Source organism: Biomphalaria glabrata, chromosome 7, assembly GCF_947242115.1.
Source record: "Biomphalaria glabrata chromosome 7, xgBioGlab47.1, whole genome shotgun sequence".
NCBI lineage: Eukaryota > Metazoa > Mollusca > Gastropoda > Planorbidae > Biomphalaria > Biomphalaria glabrata.
In genome coordinates, this window is record NC_074717.1 from 32,030,065 (window position 1) to 32,043,168 (window position 13,104).

Consider the following 13,104-nt stretch of genomic DNA (forward strand, 5'->3'; position numbering starts at 1 on the left):
AGCTTGTCTACAGCATAGAGGACATCCCGAGTCGACGTCCTAAGACAGCAGAATGACTCGTCCTTCTGAGTGCCAGTCCAACGACTCAGCGGGCTAGCAGCTGAGAATATAAGTAGCCAAGACATTGGTACACTCTCTCATTCACTCATTAATTGGCAATCTCTGATGAGTAATTATGTTATACTTTAATGCATCCATTTTATTTCTCGGATATATTTTGTTTCCATGTTATCTTTTGTAAACTTTTATTCATTAAATCATTTTAATTTATAAATTTAATATACTAGTCTGTTCTTACTGTTAGTTGCGGTGTGCCTGTTAAAATAGATTGTTTATGTGAGCGGGATAAATAAATTAATTATCCCTAGACCTTAACAAACGAGCCAACAATAACAATGAAAACATCTCGTCACACTAACTCATGTATTCTCTATTACAAAATCTTAAGCTTGACGACGTTATGGTAATTCCTACCCACACATGGCCAAGCGCAATCCGTTTCGCTCTTGTTAGGGCCGGCCCTAAATCATAGTCTACTATTTAAAAAAGAATTAACACCTAACACAAATCTAGGTCACAAATTGCACGCATATTTTTTTTTAATCTTCAATGTTTTTAGCTAGCTGGTCAATTGTATTCACACTGAATTTACATCTCATGTCATCTCACTTGATCTATCTAAAGAAGCGAGTTGAAAAATTAGATTCTTCTAGATCTAGCTCTGTCTTTACACAGTCAAAGATTTGTTGATAGATGTTGTCCTATAAACTGCATTGAAGTGTTTTCCCCTTCAACTGTCCAGGAAATGGACCTGGAAAACTTGCTTCTAAGGTTTCTATCGGCACATAAGCTAAAGATTACGACTAGTGCTATTTGGGAATCTAATAATATACATAGTCTTCTGCACATGCCGAAGACAGGCACAGACAAAGAAAAGCCATTTCTAAGTAGACTTCATGCGGACAACGGCTTGGTCTGCGCCAGGAGAAGCAAACTATGCAGGTCTAAACTGTGGTCATATCATATTATATGGCACTCACCCTTATCTTCGGACTTGAAGACATTTCTATTCTACTTTTATATTTTTAGTTGTCAACAAGATAAAAAGAATTTTTTTATTTCAAACAGAAGAGAAAAAAATTCGTCTAGCGAGTGAAAAATTCACGTAAAACTTTATTGGACATTCATGTAATTTTCATCGAAACGCTTTAAGACAAAATAATATTACAAGATATGTTGATATGAGATCATTTATAACAATAATATAAAACATTCATTGAATACTACAAAAATAATGTATTGGTTATATTACAATGTGTTTAAAAACATTAAACCTATGCGTTCTATACTTTGACTATGCATGCATACACACACACACACATATATATACAAAACTGTAACAACAGTATGTTAACTTACAAAGTGTTAAGTCAAGGGAGACAATAACTTGAAGAAAAAAGTTGTGTTATCTTTATGTCGTCTTATTACAATTTTTTTTCTTTATTTTTTTTTTAAGGCTCATACTATGACGTCACACAGGTCAAGAAAAGGAAACAATCTTTTATTTAGAAATGTAATTCTTGGTATTATTGTCAATTTTTTTTATTCATTTCTAACAAATTTTTGCAAGGATTGATCTGTTATTCTCAGTGCTTCATTCTGGTAATGACTTATCAGTGGTTTTGAGAAACAACGTTCAACTTTGACCTGTCACGCGTGAGAAATTAGCCGAAAGATACTAGTTTCTAAATACAATCGAAAAGATCAATTTTGAAATATTTTTTTTTACCTACAATAACATTGCGATAGTTCTCTTCTGATGCTTTAGGTAAGGGTTTGAAAGTGTTTTTTTTAAATGTTAACCGAATGATATGCCTTACGACAGTTGAATCAACTAGTCCAAGCAAATAATTGCTAAACTCTATCAAGTCCAAACAATCCGACTAAACTCTAGCAAGTACTAGTAAACAATTAGACTTTACAAAATCAAAGATCAATAAAACAATTGAAATACGACTATTTACATGGCAATAAAAACAAAGGAAGTCTCAATGTCTGGTGGAGTCGATTTTTTGTTTACATTTTACTTTATCTTCCGTTCTACAACTGTATTTCTATGTGGTTTGAACTTTTAACAACAGATTCTAACAAATGAAATAAACTTTTATTTCAAGACAGTCTTTTCCACTATTTCAGACAGTCTTTTCCACTATTTCAGACAGTCTTTTCCACTATTTCAGACAGTCTTTTCCACTATTTCAGACAGTCTTTTCCACTATTTCAGACAGTCTTTTCCACTATTTCAGACAGTCTTTTCCACTATTTCAGACAGTCTTTTCCACTATTTCAGACAGTCTTTTCCACTATTTCAGACAGTCTTTTCCACTATTTCAGACAGTCTTTTCCACTATTTCAGACAGTCTTTTCCACTATTTCAGACAGTCTTTTCCACTATTTCAGACAGTCTTTTCCACTATTTCAGACAGTCTTTTCATTATTTCAGACAGTCTTTCCACTATTTCAGACAGTCTTTTCACTATTTCAGACAGTCTTTCCACTATTTCAGGCAGTCTTTTCCACTATTTCAGACAGTCTTTTCCACTATTTCAGACAGTCTTTTCCACTATTTCAGACAGTCTTTTCACTATTTCAGACAGTCTTTTCCACTATTTCAGACAGTCTTTTCACTATTTCAGACAGTCTTTTCCACTATTTCAGACAGTCTTTTCCACTATTTCAGACAGTCTTTTCACTATTTCAGATAGTCTTTTCAACTATTTCAGACAGTCTTTTCCACTATTTCAGACAGTCTTTTCCACTATTTCAGACAGTCTTTTCACTATTTCAGACAGTCTTTTCCACTATTTCAGACAGTCTTTTCCACTATTTCAGACAGTCTTTTCCACTATTTCAGACAGTCTTTTCCACTATTTCAGACAGTCTTTTCCACTATTTCAGACAGTCTTTTCCACTATTTCAGACAGTCTTTTCATTATTTCAGACAGTCTTTCCACTATTTCAGACAGTCTTTTCACTATTTCAGACAGTCTTTTCACTATTTCAGACAGTCTTTCCACTATTTCAGGCAGTCTTTTCCACTATTTCAGACAGTCTTTTCCACTATTTCAGACAGTCTTTTCCACTATTTCAGACAGTCTTTTCACTATTTCAGACAGTCTTTTCCACTATTTCAGACAGTCTTTTCACTATTTCAGACAGTCTTTTCCACTATTTCAGACAGTCTTTTCACTATTTCAGATAGTCTTTTCAACTATTTCAGACAGTCTTTTCCACTATTTCAGACAGTCTTTTCCACTATTTCAGACAGTCTTTTCACTATTTCAGACATTCTTTTCCACTATTTCAGACAGTCTTTCCACTATTTCAGACAGTCTTTTCACTATTTCAGACAGTCTTTTCCACTATTTCATACATTCTTTTCCACTATTTCAGACAGTCTTTTCCACTATTTCAGACATTCTTTTCCACTATTTCAGACAGTCTTTTCCACTATTTCAGACAGTCTTTTCCACTATTTCAGACAGTCTTTTCACTATTTTAGACAATCCCATACAACTTCGTGCAAGCCAACAATTATTTCAGACAACAAATCTCATTTCTATTGGACAATACTTTCACTATCTATGACAATCTTTTTTCTGTAGACAACCCATTTATGATCCCAGACAGCCTATTATTTGTTGCTAACAACCAGTTCAATGTTCTAAGACTTAGATACACGTGGAGACGTCAGTATATGAAGGTACATCTATAAATAGCTTTGTTGCTTTATTTGCTGTTCATAAAACGGAAGTATTGATATACTAAGTATTTTTTCTTTTCTAAACAATATACTAATTAGTGTCCATTCGTAACACCTTAATGTTTATGTTATTTCTCTTGCCACAAACTAATTTTATTCTTTAATTGCCAACAATGAACGTGGCGTTGATAACATTTACTTAAACTTAGTCTATTTCGAAATTTTACGCTACTTCATTTTCTTAGATTTTTCTTTAATTTCCATTATATCGCCACCATATTTTTTCATAGTGCTTTCTCTTCTTTTTATCTTATTGATTTTATTGCTTAAAGAACGTAAACGGGATCTTAGCCATACAAAGTGGAAACAAAAGACAGATTACTGTTTTTAACTGTTAGTGTAAACATCAATAAGCAATGGCAATGTATATATATATATATATATATATATATATATATATAGCCCTTGCATTCCATAGGTAACAGACACTTTGCTCTGAATGTTCCGTGCCAAGTTCCCTGTCTGCTCAGGAATACAATAAATGCAGTAACTGTCTCTCAATGTTACCAGATGGACTCATTAAACCAGGCCGTGTGTCACGTGTCACCTTAGGGATGACTGCGTTCTGATATATTTACTATTGATGTAGGCCACTTCTGCTTGAGTTACCATCTTTGGAATCCAGTGGTTTCGGCCTTCATTGCGCATCCAGAATTTTCGGAATCCTAGTGATTGAAACCGAATATAATCTTCACTCATCTTCGGGTACCTGTTGGAAGGAATCGAAGTACAAACAAAAATGTTTACTCGATTAATTTGATTGAACTCGATTTTGATTAAGAGCACAACAATACAGAAGATTAGGTGATCTAGTTTCAATGTTTCTGCGATTTATTGGTACCATGACAAACATTTGTGCGTTTATGAGATTGGACTCTTAATGTAGATTTATAAATATATATATAAAAAGGACCTTTACTTTTTGGCAGAACATGATAATAAGCCAATATATTTGAGTTAAAGTGTGACTGTTAAAAAAAAAAGAAACGCAATTATAAAACAAATTGGACGTCATTTCAATAAAAAGATCGTTAAAATACGTCTAGAGATTGGAAGATATTTACCAAAAAGAGACAAGAATATGAATCGTTGGTAAGGCTAGCTACACTGTTGCTCCCATGTAATGTAAGTACTAGATCCACAAGTACTGAACCATTATAGTTATAATGTTTTTTGTTTGGTGTAATGCACAAATTGTAAGACAAATTTCCTTACGGATAATAAAGATTATTATTATTATTATTATTATTATTATTATAATCTTCAAATACAAAAACAAAATTTTATAAAAATACTCTGAAAGATACAAAGATAAAGGCACATTCCTCGTCCCATATGCTAGGACAAATTTGTACAAATACTCCTTCTTCCCTAGTGCTATTTGAGCATGGAATGGGTTGCATGAGCTAACCAGGAAAACCAGTGACTTGGCAGAATTTAAGTCATTGGTTAATATGCATGACTAAATGCATGACGCGTAGGACGTAATCATCTTTTTTGAAGCAAGGTCTGTATTATATAAGATAAGATAAGACAAGTTTCTAATCAAATAGTTGCAGGTCAATTTCATTTCGTTTTTGTACATTTCCTTTATGTGGCCCGCGACACCAGAATCGGAAATTAAGATGTTTTATACACTCAATTCTTGACTGACGTCTTTTTTTTTAAAAAAGAGACTTCTTCCACCACTTTTGTGTGTGTGTAGTCTCCCATTCTGTAAATGGAATCAAATCGTCTAAGTCAATAAGCCTACAATAAATATGTCAACCATGTAAGTCCTTTATCTTTAATAACCTGTGAGAAGAGCCAAAACTGATAGTGATATGCTTAATGTAAAATTGCTGGGCCCTGTCAGGCGCGGTCCCTATTGGAGCAGTAGGTCAAATCGGCTTAGGGCCGGCCATATATGTTTGCTAGTGAGTGCGAGAGATGAGTAAGAGGCGACTCCATGATTTGGCGCACGTTTTGGCCTAAGACCTTAGGTATGGGTTGATATTTAAGAAATAAAATAATTTGTTTATCTTTCCCAAATACAATAATCACGTTTACACTTGAGCGGGATATATAGCTCGGAAAACCTTTATGAGAAAGTGATTACTGTTGTATCGCAAGGGAAGTAAGGTATAATGGTTGATGAGGACAAACATTGTTGTACATAATTATTTCCCCTTATATACCTATTTAGCAGTACTTACATCTCGTGCGGAGGACTGTCATTGAAGATATGCCACTCAATTAGAACCTGTGGCAACTTCTCGAGTATTCCTTCATCCAAAAGGTTGGTCAAGACTGACCATTCATTACCTTCAATGTCCAACTTGAGTAGACTGATTGATGTCTAATCCAAACAAAGAAATTGAAAAAAAAAATTATTATTTTATCCAACGGATAAAGTATTTCAATTAATTTTTAATTAAAAGATAAAAGAATATATTAATTAGAAAGACAAACTCAGTTTAAATTTAAATAAATGAATTTTGAAAATTCTATCAATAAATATACTGATTTTTTTCTTTCAGTATCAGGTATACAGCTTAATGGTTTAGGTGCCATTTTTTTTCTCGTGATAACAGCTCCGCCCAATATCTGGCCACATGTGAAAGCCAGGAGTTGGACTGATGGTCAAAGACTATTTCAGACGCCTGTCAAGGGAAACACTTTATAAGTAGTGGAGTGCTTATGTCCATTATCACTTCCGGCAATAACAACCCTATGGAACATTATTGCACAGTGATTGTGAAAGAAAGTCTTAATTGCATGTTCAATTTCGCAAACCGTTACTAACATGAGTCATTTCACATAGCAGCTTATGTGTGAAAATGTTACAACACGGTTTTGAAAGAGCCTCTCCAGTGCCCGTGCAACTTTACAAACAGCTAAGCTTAGACGTTTAACGTTGTAACTCTGGCACGAAATTGGTGGCGGTATATATTAGTGGTGCCAGAATTGGGTTTACTTCGGGGGATTGGGGAGGAGCATAAGAATATAGAAATTATATAGGTCAAATATCGAACCGGCGGGTCACAGGTCAGTCCAAAGCAAAGAAAGTGGTAGAGTCAAGCGGTACAGAGCTTCCTCGGCGTCATTAAGATTAGAACTTGCCAGGAGTCAAAATCTTTAGTCTGTTATAGGCCTAAGATATTCGTCATTTTCATTTGTCTGACACTTTATAGCCTCTTTTGCCTCAAATGTGATTTCAGTAGATTGCAGCTTGCTCCTGGTTTGTATTAAGATAAAATGCAATCTTTCTTTTGGTACCGCTGCTACGTGTGTGTGTGTGTGTGTGTGTTGCAGAGGGTCAAGTGGAGAAACACAACGTCCAGTTCCAGCTAGTGACACGTCTACGTGTGTGTGTGTGTGTCTGTGTGTGTGTGTGTGTTGCAGAGGGTCAAGAGGAGAAACACAACGTCCAGTTCCAGTTAGTGACACGTCTACGTGTTTGTGTGTGTGTGTGTGTGTTGCAGAGGGTCAAGAGGAGAAACACAACGTCCAGTTCCAGCTAGTGACACGTCTACGTGTGTGTGTGTGTGTGTGTGTTGCAGAGGGTCAAGAGGAGAAACACAATGTTCAGTTCCAGCTAGTGACACGTCTACGTGTTTGTGTACATTGATCACGTTTCGTACAAGTAGAGTCATATAGCTGCAGAGCTATGAAAGCCTTAAGAATATGGTGCGCAAATATTTACGAAGGTCTAATGATGTACTTAAACGCACTCATGTTTACAAAGAAGTTTACAAAGAAAGATTTTAGTCGCGTGCAGTAAGCCGTGAGACGTCAGAGCTATAAAATAAAAAGGTTTTCTTTCCTTTTAACGTCATTTCATTCATAAAGAATCGCTTCATGGTCTTACGAGAAATTATCCTTTTAAAATTGTATAGGTCAAACAGTGAGTTTTGCTGCAAAAGCTGCAATATAAAATCAAACAGGCTCGCTTTACTACAGAAACAGCAAATAACTTGAAATATAATAGTTGAATATTAGACTCTAAATGTCGCGGATGAAAGTATGTTGTGTATGTGTAATCTAATTTTCCTTGTATAAGTTAGTTTATGAGTGGAGGCGCGGTTGCTGAGCGGTAAAGCGCTTGGCTTCCAAACGGGTTCGAATCCTGGTGAAGACTGGAATTTTTTATTTCTTTAGGCGCCTCTGAGTCCACCCAGCTCTAATGTACCTGACATTAGTTGGGTCTAAAAAAGGCAGGTGCTCGTTGTGCTGGCCACATGACACCCTCGCTAACCGTAGGCCACAAAAACAGATGACCTTTACATCATATGGTCCATTACATCATATGGTCCTTTACACCATATGGTCTGAAAGGGGAACTGTTTACTGTTTTGGAATGAGTGAGAAAAGACCGGAAGTGTGTTGGAGATTACAGAAGGCAGTTGACTGTGATATTATTTGAGAATAAGGTTGTGTGTTCTTTTTTTTTAGGGGATGTTTATATATTTACAGCAGAACCCGAGGATAACACTGGTGAAGACACTAGTGTATATAGTTTCACTGTCATTACACTTCAATAACTGAAAGGTTCTACTTATGCGTACCAGGAAAAGGGACATTCGAAAGTAAATCTTGGTAAACCAATTCTACACCAGCTGCTTGAACTAATCTTTCTTCTTCTCTATTTTATTTACTTTTGTTTTATCCATGGAGAGAAGCGACCAAACGGTTAGACAAAAACAACTTACGGCTGTGTGTCCAAGCATTTTCATGATAGAGCCCAGAGACCTGACATTCCAATGATCTTCTGGTTTCGTGTAGCCATCGAGTCTGGGTTTAAATTCAGCATTGTCTTTGGCGCCAATACCCAGTTTCCGGAAGTGAACGTTGTCGCCCCGTCGATGGTCTTTGACTTGCATGCTGGAACAAAAACCAAAGTACACAAATTTCTTGAAATATTGTGTGATCTATTGATAATTAAATGCGTGTGTGTCAGGAGCGTGTGTATGTGTGTGTGTGTACGTGTACGTGTGATTTTGTTTCCTTCATAAGTTGCAGACTTTTCTTCAGAAATAAAGATTATTACATAACAATTACATCTTAGTGCGGAGCTCCTACAGCACGGGAGATGCAATTAACTCTTTCTCTCCGGGATTATTTTCCATGTTCTGACAGAATTGTTCATTTTTCGCATTTGTACACTCTACCGTGTTATGATTAAACTTTAATAACATTTTTGTTTGTAATCAGAAGACATTACTTTTGGTATAGAATTATAGGAGAATGAATGCTCTTTTTCAATAACACTAATACACGTATATAAAACCAAAAAATTATTTGATTTAATGGGGTCAAATCAACGATGGTATCGTAAATTAGGAGAGAAAGAGTTAAAGTGGGCAGGGCTAGAGCTCGGGACTATTGGGATAACACTCCGAAGTGCAAACCACTCAATCAGAGAGCCACATAAATGATCAAACAGAAGGAGTGTTTTCTTTTTAAATCAGAATGTGATGATGCACGAATAAAAACAAAGAGTTAATGTCATTAATTTAAAGTTATAGATAGGAGGACAATGTAAACATTTATTCTTAGCCAGAGTCTTAGCAGCAAAGGCGCAGGCCCATGAAAAACAGAGGTCTTGAATGTAACCAAAAAATGTGTGGATTGCAAAAAATTCAACAGCACAAGTTTGTTTCCCATTCCAACGTAGTGTATCGTTCTTTACCTACAGCCAAACGTTTAGGAATAAAATAGTTTATCACTTCTCTACTCGGAATGCCAGAAAATCTATTTATTAAACAGTATCAGATTCATTGAATGAAATAGCGAATTGATATTTATTAAACAGTATCAGATTCATTGAATGAAATAGCGAATTGATATTTATTAAACAGTATCAGATTCATTGAATGAAATAGCGAATTGATATTTATTAAACAGTATCAGATTCATTGAATGAAATAGCGAATTGATATTTATTAAACAGTATCAGATTCATTGAATGAAATAGCGAATTGATATTTATTAAACAGTATCAGATTCATTGAATGAAATAGCGAATTGATATTTATTAAACAGTATCAGATTCATTGAATGAAATAGCGAATTGATATTTATTAAACAGTATCAGATTCATTGAATGAAATAGCGAATTGATATTTATTAAACAGTATCAGATTCATTGAATGAAATAGCGAATTGATATTTATTAAACAGTATCAGATTCATTGAATGAAATAGCGAATTGATATTTATTAAACAGTATCAGATTCATTGAATGAAATAGCGAATTGATATTTATTAAACAGTATCAGATTCATTGAATGAAATAGCGAATTGATATTTATTAAACAGTATCAGATTCATTGAATGAAATAGCGAATTGATATTGAAGTACCAATAATTGATGGGCACAAATCTATATTTTATCAATGTTCAACTACTCTGTAGTATTACTATTTTCGAAATGTAAATTCGTCTTATAAGAAAAGATGTAAATAAAACATTTGTTTATTATTGAGAAAAACACGATTTTGAATATCGTGGCATTACTATTGAGGTCGTAAGTTTTATTTTTTTGTGTAATTACACTATAACTTATATAAAAGTTGGTACCTACGTTGGAATATCTAATGGCAATTAACCTTCGAGCGTCCATTATATTCTTTAGGACTCTCTTAAGGATAGCTTGCTTCCCCTATTCGAGTAAACATTCATACTCTAAACTATTTAACGAGAGTTTATTTCTTAATTTCAAACTCACGTGACGAGCACAAAAATGATACTGACTGTGGCGCCATTGTCACGTGCTTTTAAAGGTCACTACGGAAAAGTTATGTTTTAAAATGGGTCACGCGACATTTTTCTTGATGTTTTTTTTTTTACCACGAACATTTATTTGCTTGCCTATTGAACGCTCCTTTGCATCTTCCATTGTTTATTCTCAACCTTGCTCTGAGTTTAAATCTAATTACTTTATTTCTGCTAGCCTTTTATCTTTTATATTAGTAAAGTTGATATAAATGCCCTCTGTTTCTGTGGCCCATGGTTAACGAGGGTATCATGTGGCCAGGAAAACGACTAACTACCCTTACTTTTCTCCAGCTAATGTCAGATATCCATTAGAGCTGGATGGACCTGGTATCCTGAAATTTAAAATCCCTGCCTTCACCAGGATTCGAACCCGGAACCCCCAGTTTGGAAGCCAAGCACCTTACCGCTCAGCCACCGCACCTCCCAAGAGGATTAACTGTGTGATTATTAAAGCCACTACGCCTCTATTTATCTTTTATAACGTCATATAATTTTATCCAGGACCATGATCTATTCAATAGACGGATAACGTAATGAAGTTTATATTTAGAACAGCTCCATAGAATATCTTTGTTTAATGCCCATAACCCGAGACTAAGCTAACTCTTCATTACGAATATTATGTTTGTAAAGAATAATAGAGTTACTTCCCTTACAGTACTGTATCACTTTCCGTACATCCTATACTCTTAAGCGAGCAATTCTTGTATGTATGTATGTATGTATGTATATATATTTATATGTATATATATATATATATAAATTTTATTTCGAAAACGGCTCTAACGATTTTCTTTAAAATTTCAAGGTATGTGCATAATAGTGAGAAAAAAATTCTCAACTCATTGGCCACATCGGGAAAACTCGAGGTCGACCGTTATATCGGTTTGAAAATGCCTCATTATCGAAAAATTAATTTTGGCTGCAATGTTTTATGAATGAAAATTTTCCATGACGTAAACGGGAAAAATGCTGCTTACGTCACTATGCTTATCGCAGTGTCTAAAATATTTCTTTGCAAACAAGAACGAGTTTTAAAGGATCAATAGACCTAATTAAACATTTGCGCACCATCTAACTGTAGATTGATTTATTATAGAACTATGAAAGAAAAGTAATGAAATTAAATGTGCCGATATATGATTAGTTATTGTGTTTTAAGTGCTTAATAAGTTGTTTACTCTTTAATTGCGTAGAGCGGTGTAGATATCTTTTACATTGTTGTTTATTTTGCTGGTGACCTCCATCTGTCTCGTTCTGAGGCCGCATGCAACCATGTGCTCTCTTCTATGTCAGCTAAGTAAAGATTGCGCCATAAGCTGGTCTTTTAAGGGTTTCGGTGTTACGTCGACCACTTTTTAGCTCACCAAAAAAGACTGCCTTTGGCATGCGTTCGTCTGAGATTCGTCTCCCATACAGGATACTGCTCTGTCCAGCGTAACTGTCGGACTTAAAGAATTCCCTCTATACAAAGGCCGCGGATACACATTTGAGACCAAAAGAAAATTTGCTGCCGAGGACAGACGCAGACGCTAAAAGAAAATCTTAATCGAGCACCGCGGACAATGGTTATGCTTGCCCTGGATGTGGCAAGATATGCAGGTCACAGCTGCAATCCTCATTAATTTTCGGACTCTAAGACAAGCCTTATTATTATTATTATTTTGCTGGTGAATTATTACCATGTGTTCATGCTTCAGTGTCTACCTCTCCTGTACCAAAACAAAGGAAATGGTCATAACACAGTTTCTCTACGCCTTACTTGCTCACACTAAACATGATATCCATCTAGCGGTCAACCAGTTTGCGTACACTGCAGCCTCTTTTGATTTAACTATAAACCTCGGTAAAAAGCTTGGAGTTAGGGCCAGGAGAGATCTGAATGGATGGATGTGTAAAAGCAGGCCATAGCACCACTAGGATGGATGGATGGCAAAAGCCGGTATGAACTTCCTATAGTCCGACAGTCAGGCTGGGCAGGGCACGTATGCCGTATGGGTAACGAGCATATTGTTTGGCGTAACAGAGGTGCCCCACGGAAACGTTTCTTTAGAAAACTAATGCCATGATTTAAGTCTAATAAGAAAAAATGCGCCCATTTTACTTTGTCACTAAGTGCATGTTTTACCATATAACGTAGAGAAGTTACATTGCAAAGACTTTCTTCCAAGCCAATAATAGTAAGCCTACAATAGTTTTACGCAAAAGATGGATTGTAAAACTATAAGACGGACGTGAGCTGTAGTTTGTCTAGACTATAGGAGGACTTAAAAGACTTTAAATTTAATCGACATGTACAATTAGGCCTACAATTAGAACTAACAGAACACTAAAACAACTCTTCAGATTAGTAGTCTTTATCCGATCGCTCATTTTCGTAATTACAAGAATATTCCCAAAATGACTTCGGGTATATAACCTTCCGAAATTATTTAACAGAGCGAGGTTCGGCCACCTGGTACAAAAATATTCTCAAAATGACTTCGGGTATATATCCTTTCTTGACAAATTATTCATCCGAG

At 35.3% G+C, this 13,104-nt stretch overlaps 1 protein-coding gene across 10 annotated transcripts in view; it reads right to left on the reverse strand.

Moving 5' to 3' along the window:
• Positions 1–1,276: 1,276 nt before the first annotated feature.
• LOC106074906 (uncharacterized) overlaps positions 1,277–13,104 on the reverse strand; it is a 57,518-nt gene continuing 45,690 nt past the window's right edge. For all 10 annotated transcript variants that reach the window (XM_056035049.1, XM_056035052.1, XM_056035054.1 and 7 more), the window contains 3 exons: positions 8,515–8,686; positions 6,019–6,161; positions 1,277–4,532 (listed from right to left, as the gene is read on the reverse strand). In XM_056035049.1, the coding sequence (XP_055891024.1) occupies positions 4,367–4,532; positions 6,019–6,161; positions 8,515–8,686 (481 nt within the window). In that variant the 3' untranslated portion in view covers positions 1,277–4,366. The remainder of the gene's footprint in view (positions 4,533–6,018; positions 6,162–8,514; positions 8,687–13,104) is intronic.